The 14,042-nt window shown below is 41.8% G+C and overlaps 2 protein-coding genes across 5 annotated transcripts; both read right to left on the bottom strand.

Annotated features, from left to right (window-relative positions):
- Positions 1 to 259: 259 nt before the first annotated feature.
- Positions 260 to 5,007, bottom strand: LOC125508711 (inactive glucose-6-phosphate 1-dehydrogenase 4, chloroplastic-like). The gene is made up of 12 exons (XM_048673494.1): positions 4,717 to 5,007; positions 4,075 to 4,270; positions 3,525 to 3,790; positions 3,112 to 3,206; positions 2,899 to 3,013; positions 2,593 to 2,798; positions 2,385 to 2,493; positions 2,267 to 2,307; positions 1,765 to 1,885; positions 1,452 to 1,651; positions 853 to 1,053; positions 260 to 773 (listed from the first exon to the last, which is right to left on the bottom strand). Exons 1-12 carry the CDS (start codon positions 4,792 to 4,794, stop codon positions 533 to 535), a joined length of 1,869 nt encoding a protein of 622 aa, XP_048529451.1. The 5' UTR covers positions 4,795 to 5,007; the 3' UTR covers positions 260 to 532.
- A 4,743-nt stretch (positions 5,008 to 9,750) lies between these two features.
- On the bottom strand, positions 9,751 to 13,831 carry LOC125508690 (transcription factor TGA2.2). 4 transcript variants are annotated; one of them, XM_048673485.1, is made up of 11 exons: positions 13,622 to 13,812; positions 13,153 to 13,186; positions 12,855 to 13,046; positions 12,489 to 12,599; positions 11,972 to 12,055; positions 11,826 to 11,885; positions 11,313 to 11,390; positions 11,185 to 11,236; positions 10,763 to 11,034; positions 10,382 to 10,627; positions 9,751 to 10,184 (listed from the first exon to the last, which is right to left on the bottom strand). In XM_048673485.1, exons 5-11 carry the CDS (start codon positions 12,053 to 12,055, stop codon positions 10,038 to 10,040), a joined length of 939 nt encoding a protein of 312 aa, XP_048529442.1. In that variant the 5' UTR covers positions 12,489 to 12,599; positions 12,855 to 13,046; positions 13,153 to 13,186; positions 13,622 to 13,812; the 3' UTR covers positions 9,751 to 10,037. The 4 variants fall into 4 exon arrangements, with proteins under 4 accessions (XP_048529442.1, XP_048529421.1, XP_048529428.1 ...); XM_048673464.1 differs by lacking the exon at positions 12,489 to 12,599 and having other exon boundaries at positions 13,622 to 13,831; XM_048673471.1 differs by lacking the exons at positions 12,489 to 12,599; positions 13,622 to 13,812 and adding an exon at positions 13,271 to 13,613.
- Positions 13,832 to 14,042: the final 211 nt, after the last annotated feature.

The following is a 14,042-nucleotide window of genomic DNA, read 5'->3' as shown; positions in this document are numbered from 1 at the left end:
GTGGCAACGTTCCATTGATAGCGAGGTGTATGTGTTTCTCAAAAAGAGAAAAAAAAAGTCAGTTTACATTGGATAAACTGGATTGTCAGAATCTACCTTGATACCAAGGCGGCAAAAACAGTACTATCAGGGAAGTGTTTGGGGGGAAAGGAACAGAAAATTCCGGACTCTGCAGCTTCTTGAGTTTCAAGCAATTTGTTTGCTTTGCGGAATCAAATGACCGCTTGAGAATGACAACACGACCCACGCATACTTAACATTTCCATAAGATGTTTGCAACTATTAGCAAAAAAGTAAGGTCCAATTTACACAAGTCACCCCACACGACTCGCTCAATGCACTACTCCATCCTCATTGTCGGGTGCAACATATCAGCTCGGTCGGTAATAGTACCTTTCCACCTTCGAAGGGTTTGAATCAACAAGCAAGAAATACCCTTTTTTTTCTCCAGTTCTTGTTTTAGTTCACTTAACAGATTTTGCTACACACAGAGAAGGAAGCGAAATACATTGAGCAGCTCCCAAGTATCAGTTCAGCAGCCATCATCCCATCGGACTCCATGTTTAGCAGCGAGATAGTAAGCATTAATTGGTCCTTTATCCCCAGCCTCGTAGAGCTCTGGAGCAACCCTCTTCTGGTCGATCTCATGGAGTATAGGTGCCAATACGCTCCATGCAGCAGCTAATTCGTCGCTGCGCATGAACAGATGACTATCGCCATCTAGAACATCCAAAAGAAGATGCTCATATGAATCTGGAACTTCAACGTCGTACCTGCAAAGCATGCATCATGATTCAGTACCAGCTCTCTTGAATACTGTAGATCACAAGATGATCAAAGTGACCTCCATACCTGTCCCTGTAAAGTAGGTTGAGCTCTGAAGCATCCAACTGGAGCCCAAGTCCCGGGACCTTATTGTTGACTTTCAAGAGAATGGCTTCTTCGGGTAGGTCACGTAAAATCAGCTCGTTTGTGTCGAGATCTATGTCATGACCAAAACGTTCACGGTAGATATTGCCAGGGACATGATGAAATTGAATACGAATCTCAGCTCTGAAGGAAATGAAGGATTAAGAATTGTCAGCTATGCTTGATCAGGTAGGTAAGTGGTACATTGTTTTTCTGAAACAGTAAGCATGCAAAGATCTCAATAATGTGCTCAGAGGAGGGTGGGCTATTGAAAATAATACTCCCTCCGGTCCATATTAATTGTCGCTGGTTTAGTACAAACCGGAGGGAGTATGACAAGAGTGTTACCTATGCATACGAAACACTATGCACTTTTACCTTTGGAGAATTCAAAGATTTATGGAAGGTATAATGATGATGATTCCATTATAACAAAAGGATATGATGAGGTGACTGAAATCAGACACTGACTTCTTTTGAGAGTAAGAGATAAACCAGCCAAGACATCTAATGGTAAAAGTTATGGAACTCATTGAGAGTACCTATTCTCCATAAGTCCCATTCCAGTCTTGATCAAAAAAGGCACCCCATCCCAACGTGCATTGTCAATGTACATGGCGGCAGCAAAGTAGGTAGGTGTCATTGATTTTGTATATCTGTCAACTTTACCGGAGGTATCTTTGAGTTGACCAAGGACGACATCCTCAATGTCCACTTTTCGAATTGATTTGAGCACCTTCACCTGCATAACATATAGTTTTCTTAATCCTGTAACAAATATTAGCATTTTTTTACTTCCAGGATGGTAAGTGCATGGTTTTCTCTGGTATTAAATTATAGTGCTCTATCGGTTACCTTCTCATCGCGGATATCCTCCCCATCAAGACTAACAGGTGGTTCCATAGCAAATAGTGCTATCGTTTGAAGAATGTGGCTGTGCACTATGTCACGGATTATCCCGTAGTTTCCAAAGTACCTGAAATGACATGGTGGATGAACTAAATGATAGTATAAATGTAAAATGGGAGCACTAATAAAGGACTAAAGTTTCATTAAAAACCCTGAGTAAATTAGAGACTACATTGAAGGTCACAGACCCAGTTGTAAGCTAATCATGCAGCATAAAACCAGGATTAAAACTGGTGCAGTACTAAATTTCCTTTGTTAAGAATTACTCAGTAGGATGAACTTGTGCTAATTTACATAAAACCTGCATAGCCAAAGTTTATATTATTTAGACTGCAAAACAAATGGTGCCTGATGATGATGTAACCTAAAGGGCTTTAGCATTCTTTTATCGATGATGACTTAGTAATTTTTCTTTTTCCCTAAGAGAAATGCCTTCATGTTAACTGACCTCCCTTGTGTTTCTGCTGATGTTTCTTCAGAAAAAACGACCTGTAACAATGCATGCACATTAGCAGTGTGTATGTAAAAATAAAAACATTGGTGAAATGAGCTTATTTCGAAAGTACCTGCACATTGCGTATGTACTTCCTACTCCATAAAGGTTCAAATACCAAATTAGAAAATCTCAAGACAGTGAGATTTTCGATTAGATCCTTCCCCAAAAGATGATCAATTCTGTGTGATATAATGTTTAGCAATAAGATTTAAGGGAAAGAAAGGTGCAGTAAAAACTAGTGACAGGACTTGTAACTTGCATGGATACAAGATGGTCACCGGTAGATTTGCCTCTCTTCAAATCTTGACAGCAAAGACTGTGTTACCCGTTGTGAGGACAAACTAGTGAAGCCAAATGGTTTCTCGATAATTATCCTATTCCAGCCATGCTTAGTTTGGGCACTGTCAGATAATGGCAATGCCACATCAAGAAGTGCCTCTTGGGGAACAGCAAGGTAGAATATCCTGTTTGCTGCACAAGTGCCCTTTGAAACGAGAAATTGGGAATTAACATACAAATCCCAGGTTCAATTATAGCCCTTGAATTCGATCCAACAGAATTTCAGAAGTGTGACATAATCTCACCTCTATCTGTGCCATTTTCGAATTCAGTTTGGCCATCCCATCTATGTTATCATGTCCTGCATCGACATAGTATGTCCTTTTAAGGAATTCATTCAACTTTTCTTCACAGTTTTCACTGCAGCACAACAATATTATAAATATATATCAGATGAAAACTTCCTAAATTTAATAGCATGAAGCTTGGAGTCAAGGTCTGCTACCAAAGAAACGTACTGGTGATCTACCCGACAGGTCAAATTGGCTTCAATCATGGATCTTAAATCCTCGTCTGCTAATGTCTTTCTAGAATATCCAAATATGGCAACATTCTGCAATATAAAGCATTGAAGTTGTGACAGGATGAAATGATAATACAGACAGTTGACAGGCAGTCACTAGATTCGAACTCCCAAAAGTACTCGAAAATCTGATTATTCTGCATCATTATTCACACGTACAACACCACCTCTATTAGCACTAAGCCTAACTATGTATAGGAAAGATGTAACTAATCCTAAATAGAAATTGATCATTCAGCGGGTTGATCACAGATATGGGATTGGAAATCGAAGCTTGTTTGCTAAGGATGGTTCTAAAAAGGGATAAAAATGAAGGCAATCAGATGTTATGACATGTTATGCTCATACCTGAGGAAGAAAACCACTGTAATACAGAGCAAATAGTGCTGGGAAGACTTTACTTCTTGCCAGTTCGCCAGTAGCTCCAATAACAGCAATACAAAGAGATGGTACACTTTCAGGTTGGTCATCAAAATTATCAAACAGAAGAAGGTCTTCCTCTAGTACAGGATGATCAGCTTCAGAGTGGTTGAGTCCCAAATGCATTGAACTTTTGTCATCGATCGAGTTATCTGACATAACAGAGCTTGTATTTGCTGTTTCACCTCCTGTTTCTACATAAAAGGAAGCAATAATGTGTGTGTGTGTGTGTGTGAAAGCATCTGGATGCAAGCAAATAACCACGGAGAAATTTGTGATGACAGTAGTAAGATAGTATGATAAAAACTAGGGACTAGCATATTTCACAAATAATGCGAACTGAACATAACTTTCAAAGGCATGAAGCAAACTACTGGCATGCACACATGTAAATCTGTGGGAATGATAAGCCAGGAATCTCATAATTTTGATAGATATACTTGAAGTAGCAAATAGCAAGTGGTTTCCGAATACCAACCATCAGCAAGTTGTACATTCCGACGAGTCATCCTTCCAGTCAGCGATGCAACCTTGAAGCAGTCAGGAATTTTACCAACCCCTTGAATTTCCAGCTTTCTCTGAACTTGCGATCCATGCCTCCTCAGGGCCTTGTGGAGCTTCATCTTGGCAGCAATCCAACATTGCGTTCTAAGACTGACAGCAGGTCCTGCAACCTACGTGCAGAAGCATCAAGCAGGCAGTTGATCAGCACTTGAATGTGTCCATGTCTACTACATCGGACACTGACAGTAATTAAACCAAATGCAGAGCAAATAAAAGGCAAGCATCATCTGTAGGCAATATGAGGCAGGATGGTGCTTGGCCGACTCTGTATTCCGTCACCCTCGGGTGCCAGAACGGGCCACAAGAATCACATGCTCGCACACGCATTTCATCGAACATCCTGATAGCAGACAGGAGCGCTCGCCCTTCCATCCACCCCTCTTGGCCCGTAGGAATGACGCATGACGCATCCATGGTCACAGAATCCAGCATAGCACCATAACCATAACAAGTTGGTAAAGGCATTTTATCAAGCAGGTCAAGCGCGCCACAAGGGTGGAAGGAGGCCAAAAGGCACGACGGCCACCAACCACAGGAGCTCTGCTGGAGTACTCACCGGGCTGAAGCGCGCAGCCCCCAACGAAGGCGGCGCTGGAGCTGCTGAAGCCGTCACGGCGAGGACCGTGGTAGCCATACACGGCGTTGGCGCTTCTTTCTCGGTCCGCCGTATCCCGCCCCGCTTCTTTTTAGTCTCACGCCGGTGGCCGGTGCCAGGATCGTGTCAGTCAGGCCCGGCTGATCTGATAGTGATAGACAGCCACGCGACAGTAGCTAGCCGTACGTGTCGTCGGTTTCAGGTATCACGAGGGAGTGGATAGCGACGCTCTGTAGCCGCCCCCGTTGGGATGCACATTTCGCAGTACAGCCAAAAAAAGCCCTAGGAAAGTGACAAAGTACTCCTCGCTTTGTGAAATACGTACAGAGCAGCAAGTCTAAAAATAACGTTACTAATGTGTAAGGACGCGTGCATCTGGGAGCTAAACTTTTTCGCTATCGGCTACCGCTTTGCCGTTTCGAAGCGTGGGATGCAGTTTCACTGTCCAAGTTCTTGGTTCTGACAAACACAAATTGGTACTACTGAATTTGTATGAGAAATATTATTGTCATCGTCGCCACTGTTATTGTTTTTCTTTAAACATAAGCGTGAGCTTTGCCTCGTCTATTAATTAAAAAGTTTATTGTTACAAAAATACCCTATTGTCACAAAATGTTACTATCTCAATATTATTTTTTCTAACTTCTTAGCACCCGCTTTGGTCCAAAGCATGGCCTTCTCTTTAGGGCCTGTTTGGTTCCAATAAGTCACCTGACTTATAAGTCAGGTGACTTAAAACCAGTGACTTATAAGTCACGTCTGTTTGGTTGTCACCTGACTTATAAGTCATCTGAGCACACCTTTCACCTTTCCACCTTGTTTTTTTATATAAAGGTGGTGGGACCCATGTAAAAAGGGGTGACTTATAAGTTTTAAGTTGGGGTGGAGCAACTTATGACTTATAAGTTGGGGTGACTTATAAGTTGGGTCTGTTTGACAAAATAAATTATTTTTTTTCACTTTTGGACTATAAGTTGGTGACTTATTTGGAACCAAACAAGGCCTTAATTAAGTTTAGAAGGATTGGATGTAGCGCTCTTGTGTCGGAAGACACGGGCATTTCTCTTGTTTGAGACAGACCATGACTTTTCTATGAGGGATGTTGGCATCTGATAAATTGATCCACCAATCTTTAACGGGATTTTTCGAGTGCCACAAGAAGGTATCAATGTTTTCGAGGTGTATCCAATCATTGACAAAATTCGGAAGGTAAATTGGGAAGCGGTTGTTGTGCAAAAATAGTATACAAAAATTACACTCATAACTCAGGTTTGGAACCCGCAAAAACAAACTCAGATTTGCAAACTATGCCCATGCAGATAGAGTAGATTGTTAGTTGAGGCAACATCTACAATGTGTCTGTATATCGATCTATGCTCCTGCGTGAGCTTGTGGACCTATTTATGGGCATGTAGCTTTGGTTTTTCTTCATGAACCTATTTATGGGCCTCTAATTTATAGATTCTCAAAGCACGGGAATGTGAAGGAAAAAATCAAAATCCTTCAAAAATCATGTGAATTTTTTTCAATCAATGGGGATGTTTTGCTGATATTCTTTTTTTTGCGAGAAAACTTCCAATCTATTCATCTTCAATCATGATAGTATAACGAACGCCAGAAATAATAAAAATTACATCCAGATTTGTAAACCACCTAGCGACGACTACAAGCACTGAAGCGAGCCGAAGGCGTGCCGCTGTCATCGCCCCTCCCTCGTCGGAGCCGGGCAAACCTTGTTGTAGTAGACAGTCGGGAAGTCGTCGTGCTAAGGCCCCATAGAACCAACGCACCAGAACAGCAACCGCCGCTGACGAAGAGTGTAGATCAGAAGGATCTAACATGAAGACACGGGAACATATACGAACGATGAATGATCCGAGCAAATCCACCAAAGACAGATCCGCCGGAGACACACCTCCACACGCCCACCGACAATGCTAGACGCATCACCGGAACGGGGGCTAGGCGGGGAGACCTTTATTCTATTTTCAGGGAGTCACCGCCGTCTCGCCTTCCTGAGTAGAACACAAACCCTAACAAAACTCGAAAAAAGATCCAAAAACAGAGCCCTCCCACCGACAAGGGCCGAGATCCACTCCGCCTCCATGGCCCTAAGGCCACCGGAGACAGGGCGGACCGGCGACGTCGCCGGCGGGAGGCAAGAGAAACCCTAACTAGCCTAACTAGCCTAAGGTATTTCGTTTTGCTGATATTCAACCGAGCCGCGGAGAGACTTCTGAGTTTCTAAAAAAAGATGAGTTGAGACTTGGGAGGTCAAAAAAATTGTAACTGTTTAAATCCTATATAGAATTAGAAAACCACGTGAGGTCGTAATTGGGGGGCCCTCTTTGTTCGCAAGATTCTCAAAATACATGAATAGAAAAAGCATATGATTAAAATGTCATGTTCTCTTAAATGCTATAGGACTAGAAAACGACATCAATTTGAACAATATGTGTATGATGCCACAGAAAAACAAAAGTTATACAAAGAGATTCGAGCGGATAGAAATTTCCGTCCAAAACTATGTGCAAATCAATCCTTAGGAATTTTCCTATCCCAGGTTTAAATCCTCCACAAATCCTATGAAAATCCTTCAAATCGTAGGTTAAATGGTTTATACGCTAAACCGTTATAGTACATTAGTGAGTAACAGATCGAACGGCATCATCCAACTAAAGACTAGGACCCTAGGAGAAAGTCGAACCACATCAACCAATATCCTCCTAGGGTCCTAGTCTTTTACGACGACTTTCTTAAGCTTCAGATGTAAAGAAGATTGATAGACCACTCAACACAAGATGTTGTTATATTCATGAAACATGATTTGGCAAAGGCTAGGAATATGAAACCGGTTTCGTGTCTTTTCGAGCAACTGTTTGGTTTGAAAATTAATTTCAACAAGAGTGAATTGTTCTTGTTTTAGGCGCACCAAGGAAGATAGTTATTTGGTTGTGAGTTGGGGTCTCTTTCATTTAGGTACATGGGAATCTCAATTCATCACCGAAAACTAAACAACAAAGAATGGAAGTGCATAGAGGATCGATTTGAGAAGAAACTAAGTTGCTAGAAGGGCAAGCTTATGTCTTATGGGGCCAGCTAATTGATAAATTCCGTGCTTAGAAGTATGCCTACATTCCTATTGTCCTTCTTTAAGTACCTGTCGGGGTATGAAAAAGGTTGGACTTTTATCAATCACGTTTTTTCTAGCAAAGTGATGAGAAACATGTTGGCCAAGTGAGATATAATTTGTAGCCTGAAGGACCAAGGGGGCTTAGAGATTGAAAACCTTGAGGTAAAGAACATATGCCTGCTTAGTAAATGGTTATACAGACTTTCTACAGGGATGTGTGGATACAAATTATTGCGTAACAAGTATTTGCAATCCAAGACCCTTGCACAAATAATGGCACAGCCAGATGATTCACCTTTTTGGAAGTGGTTGATGCGAATAAAGGTTGCCTTTTTTAATAGGACCAAATTAATTGTAGGGAACGGAAATACCAATAGGTTTTGGGAAGATACATGGCTAGGGGAGATGCCACTGTTCATACAATATCCAACCCTCTACAATATTATACAATGTAAAGAGGCAATTTGTAAGTACAATTCTAGGATCGGTTCCTTTAAACATTGGAGATCCCCGGTGGGGGAGCGATGTAATAGATGGCTACATGTGCAGGTTGATGGATGTCAACCTTTCTGATAAGCCAGATACACTACACTGTAAACTTTAGGTGTCAGGGGTATTCTCAGTGAAATCAATATATATAGATTTGATAAATTCTGGTCCAATCCCAAAGTTACTTCACACTTGAAAAATTAAGGTGCCTTTAAAGATAAAAGTCTTTGTGTGGTTTGTTCACAAGGAAATGATCTTGACTAAGGATAACTTGGCAAAACGTAGTTGGAAGGGTAGTAAAAGGTGTTGGTTTCTGTGATCAAGATGAATCGATCCAACATCTTTTTCTCAAATACGCACTAGCCAAGCTACTGTGGCGCACATTGTGGCCTTTAATGTAAGTCCTCCTAATACCTAATACCGTTGCTATTTATTTGGGACTTGGCTAAGGGAAAACCAACATTCGATGGAAACAGATGAAAACCATGTGAAAGTGATGTTTTGAAGTACCGAAAAAATCTCAAAATGTTACGGGATGTTAAGAGAGTGATGTTCGATTTCCTTACAAAATTTTAAGTTCAAACACATCATGAGATATGAGATATGAAAAAAACAAAATCAGCATTAATGTTGATTTTTTTTTCATAGCTTGCATCCCGCAATGTGTTTTAACTTGAAATTTCACATGGCAATAGAAGTTCATCCTCTTAACATATTACATTTTTTCAGAATTTTTTGAAACCTTCAAACATGGTTTCCACAAAGTTCTCTTTGAATGTTGGTTTCCGTATGATATTCTCCCTTTAGCTAAATGGGGTGGAGTCTAAAATAGCGGCGCATATTCGAATCGAAATGTGTGTATTACTTTCGGCTATATGGAACTGTTAGAATGACATGATTTTTAGCACAGAAAACATCACAATTTTTTTGCAAGTCATTTACAAAGCAACTGGCTGGATCAGAATTTGATTGTTACTCAACCGTGCGAAAATCAAAGAGCACATGGCTTAAGGCTGTATGGAAATGTCAAAATGAGGTGATTTTTAACAGACAAAACATCACAATTTTTTTTTGCAGATCATCTATAAAACAACTGGCTAGATCCGTGCATGATCGTCACTCGAGTATATGGCTTATGGATGCAACCATTAGAAAACGGTAGCACGCGAACCGATCAGGATCGTTATCCAATAAGTGTATAATCATCTAGTCGGTTGCGGCAATGTTCTTTTCTTTTCAACTCATTTTGAGTTCTTGTGTTGTACCACATACTTGGTGGGTTCTTTGGTTAAAATATGGTTGCATGCATCATTTTGATGCAAAGTCCGGGGTAATCCTCCTATAAAAAAAACACAAGATGCTGTTTTCGCTTCTTGCTTCCAACAGGTGCAATCAATGGATCCTCTTGCACCTTTTATCTACGTTTATTTATTGCTAATACAATTGTACAATATGTCAATCATAAATTCATGGGAACTTACAGTTACAAGCCTTACCCCTACCTGGCTACTTGTACAACATCGAAGTACAATATGAGAACACAAGGTGTCAATATATATTTTTCAGAGGGAACTGAACCACCAATCTTCTGCAAATGCGTCGCAATTTGTCCACATTTCTAGGATCAGCTCATGAAGTGCCAAAAGATGGCGCATATGGTTTACTCCCGTGGCCTCGCGAGCCAGAGAGAACTCAGGGCACGCAAACGTGAGAAATAGTCATGTATTGCAAGGAGAGCTCGAGCAGCTTGCCGTATTGTCAGAATTCTTTGCATTTGATGCAAAGTTTGTTGCCGTAGAATGTCAGCCTAGCACAAATAGAACAATAAAAACTCTTCAGAACTATGTGCATCTAATGTTTCACGGTTTGCTGAAAAGCTGCACCGACTAGGAAGTACTGAGTAACTTCTCAACAAAATTAGGTGAACCATTCCTTTCACGTTAGAGGCAATAATAACAAAATTACATGTTTGCAGGACCAGAAGGTAGAAGAAGTTTTAAATACCTGGCGAAGGAAATTCTCAAGGGTTCCAAGTTTTCCCATAGCCATAGCCATTTGACCCATGTAGTTTGCCACGTTTCCTGAAGATCCTGATGGACCAAGGGAACCAGCCAACGTTTCAGCCAAAGATTGCTGCAATGCCTCCATTCCTTGTGATAGTGCATCCTCGGCCTGGTGTGAGGATTGCTCGAGGCTGGATAACCCCATCAACTGCTGCTCTGTTAGAGGCTCGAGCTGATTTACAAGGAGCTGAAAATTTACAAGAACATGAGAAATGTTGTATCTTCAGGTATACATGAAAACGAACAACAGAACCTGAAATTCAACTAGTCAAAAGTATTTGTCAGCAGGTTTCCTTATAGATTGAGTATATAGTTTTTGCACCTTTAAAAGCTCAGACGAACGAAAACCCCCAAGCCACAAAAAACACCTTTCAGCAGGTGTTTTCCACATGCCTGAAAGTATATGAAACACATCAGCCTTTGCAGCAGCGCCCTTCAGCTTGAATATTTCGTCATAATGTGCCATTATTCCATCTACAATAAGACGGAGGTCACTATCACTTGCATGAGCATTTACTGCAGTCCTCAGCTCATTTATCTGCTTATTTTGCTCCTCTAGCCATCGAGTATATTCTAAATCAAATGTCATCGCTCCTGCAGAAACAAGCTTACTATTTTAGTTGTATTCCCAATGAACACTCGGGAGCAATTAAGCATGTTCTGTACTTTTGAGAGAACTTTTAACCAATGATTGATTAGCAGAGCATGAAAATGCAGGCGTGAGCAGACAGAGGAAGAAGTTACCATTTCCACTCATAGCATGAGTTTGATCCCCAGAGCTAGAAATGAAGATTCCCTACAAACAACATCGAAATAACAGATTTAAAGGGAGATCGACTGGACACTGCCAGCATCGGCCAATAGGTACTTACTTGCTGTCGAGCTTTCTGGAGTTCTTGTTCCAGGCTTGCAAGTTTCAGCTTACTGCTCTCAAGTTGTTGTACATACGCCTTAAAAATAATAAGATGCATTAGGATGGCTCTTAACAAATAATGAACCCAAAATTGAAGGCAAATAAGAAGTCGATAGTTACAATTCAGAGCATATGTATATATTATGCATATACTGTCAGTTATCAAGGATACAAATACATCAAGAAACAAGTCCCTTGGTGATTAGCTGATTGCCAGCTATTTGTTTGAATCAAGGGCGCCTTTGGATTATTTACTAAATTTTTTTTGTAACTGAACATGCCTATCAAGAATTTGGCAAAATTCAGTGGTATCAAAAGTGCTAGAGAACTGCTCACATATCATACACTCACTCAACAGCTCATCCACGACATCACCGCATAACTGCACCATCATGCAGTAATAGCTCCCCAATGTAAATTAATAACACAAAGTTACCTACGTTACACATGGATGGATGCATTGTTATGGTACCTTTTTCCTCAGACGACTTTTTCGTGCTGCCTCGCGATTTTGGGCAAGCCTCCGCAATACCTATGGAATAGCAAATACATTGTGTAAATACCATTTATTACTAAGGGATAAAAAACATTCTAGAAGAGTAGGATATAAAGTACCACCTTTTGGTCCATAGGCCTGTCGGACCTGTCAGACGGTTCAGATGAATTAGAAGGCACAATAGCTCCATTTTGTCCGTTTTCCATCTGCACAACTTGGTTAAGAAAAATAAGAAAATTCTGCTACATATGGAAAAAAAAGAGGTTGGCATGCAACAGCAACAAAAGCTAAATTAATAATATCTTATGAATTTCAACTGGCACCAGAACTTAACAGGCATTTCAGCAAAGAATGACACAATTTTCCGTTTTGTGTGGTTGGTTTTAGAATTTGTTTATTCATCATATGGAATGTAGTAACAACTCAACGAGATTATAGATCGTTTATTAGCACCTAATAGCTAATACGGTGTTCATATCCAACATATAGGAGGCGTGCTTAGTCAGGTATGTTTTAAAAATGCAGGGGGTGATAATAAATTATCATGAACAGCCCTTCTATTTGTCAAAAAAAGGGCAAAGTATCCAAGCTATTCATGGATTTCACACTTTAATGTACTCCACACTGAATATTTCCCACCTGATGAAACTGATAGTGCAGCAGCAGTAGTCCTGTTCACTTTTGCAAGTTGATATCTAATTTAAGAAGTGTGTTGTTTCTTTAGGCACTGGAGCAAATGTGTACAACAATCTGCAGAGGGTAACATGGACATGGCAAAAGAAGCATCAAGTATTGGCATCAAAACCATCCAAGTTAAACTTGCGCGCTTCATACAAATGAAGTCTGCCACATCTTTTATCAAATACAGTACCAGTTTTCACCTGTTATTATACTTTTACACCACAACTCAGGATCGACGCATTACATACATTAATTCCAATTTTCTGCCTAGCTTTCACAAAAGCTCAAAGCAGGTGCCTAATGGATAGAGAAAAGAAGGTTTACCCTTTGATTCTTATCGTCAGTGTCCACAACTATGGATGTGTCAGTCCTCGAACTAGCATCAGCCATACCGAGGGTTTTCCAGCTCAAAACAACGGGACAACAAATCGCTTTGTTGTCCCTTTAGTTGAAGCAGGGTAATATGGGCGCCTGTATCCTTTAGGTGTCAGATCGCTCCGAGGCCAGAGCCGTCACCTATCCATCACAAGAAAAGCAAACAGATATCCATACATATTAGCATCGCGGGTAAAGGCTGTCCAGCAGTGACAAATTCAACAGTCTAAGCGCAGACATATCTTACTTTTTCAGAGTCAAATTATCTGTAGGCACGGGGTCTGCAGAGAAGCACGCAAGAGATAGTGAGCTACCATGGTGCGGTGAGGAAATTCGAGGTGCCTAGGCACTTTGGCAGATCGTACCTTCCCTTATAGTAGCACAAGTAATTCCAAAAGTAAACAAGTACAGCAGGACAACAGCGGGACGGGAGATAATTCAAGGCAAAGGAAGCGGCAAGTACAGATTTTTGCTAGCTCGTAGCGTCAATAACTAAGCTTAGGCCGGCCGGCCTACCTTCCCCCCACAGCTCACAACCCAGCCAGCACCAAAGCAGCGGGAAACACCTAAGAATTCGGAATTAAGAGCCGTCTCCAGCCCGACCTCAAAGCATCTCACGAGCTCCAATCAGCAGCACCCACGCGACAATTGTATGGAATCGGAGGTGGTGCCAAGGAATCAGGCGGGAGAGAGCAGGATTAGGGCTTTCCACTTACCACGGGGGCAGTGTCTGCGGCAGGGGAGGAGGTCGAAAGGGAGGGAGGGCCCGCTCGGCGTACGGATTTGGAGGAGACCGGCCGGCGGCCGGCGCCGCGTGAAGCGGAGGAGCAGAAGACGGGGTCGGGACGGCAGCGCGGAGAGAGAAGAGGAGAAGAAACTGGGGGCGGCCGGGTTGGTCAGAAGGGAGAGAGAGGGGCGTGCGTGCGCTTCTAGTCAAAGGGCTGAAACACGGCGGCTGACGGGTGGGGTCTGGGCCTACGCCAGCGGTGGGGTTTGGTGAGAAGAGTGAGAGGTCCGCGTTTGGCTTTCCTACCACCTGGGGCTGGGCCGCTCCAGCACGACTCCAATATGGACTTTCTCCGTTTCTACAGGGGAAAAGAGCCATGAAATCATATGCACGTCATAAATCGCTGTTCG

Source organism: Triticum urartu, chromosome 1, assembly GCF_003073215.2.
Source record: "Triticum urartu cultivar G1812 chromosome 1, Tu2.1, whole genome shotgun sequence".
NCBI classification, from domain to species: Eukaryota; Viridiplantae; Streptophyta; class Magnoliopsida; order Poales; family Poaceae; genus Triticum; species Triticum urartu.
This window is presented reverse-complemented; position numbering and strand designations above follow the sequence as displayed.

Bases quoted from the DNA above. Each gene is read 5' to 3' on its own strand.
- LOC125508711 (XM_048673494.1), bottom strand. From the start codon at position 4,794: ATGGCTACCACGGTCCTCGCCGTGACGGCTTCAGCAGCTCCAGCGCCG. The intron at 2,494-2,592 runs GTGACCATCTTG...TATATCACACAG, and splicing joins GAAGAGAGGCAAATCTACCG to AATTGATCATCTTTTGGGGA. The intron at 1,652-1,764 runs GTAACCGATAGA...TATGTTATGCAG, and splicing joins AGGATATCCGCGATGAGAAG to GTGAAGGTGCTCAAATCAAT.
- LOC125508690 (XM_048673464.1), bottom strand. From the start codon at position 12,920: ATGGCTGATGCTAGTTCGAGGACTGACACATCCATAGTTGTGGACACT. The intron at 11,237-11,312 runs GTAAGTACCTAT...TGTTGTTTGTAG, and splicing joins TCCAGAAAGCTCGACAGCAA to GGAATCTTCATTTCTAGCTC. The intron at 10,185-10,381 runs GTATTTAAAACT...TATTTGTGCTAG, and splicing joins TTGAGAATTTCCTTCGCCAG to GCTGACATTCTACGGCAACA.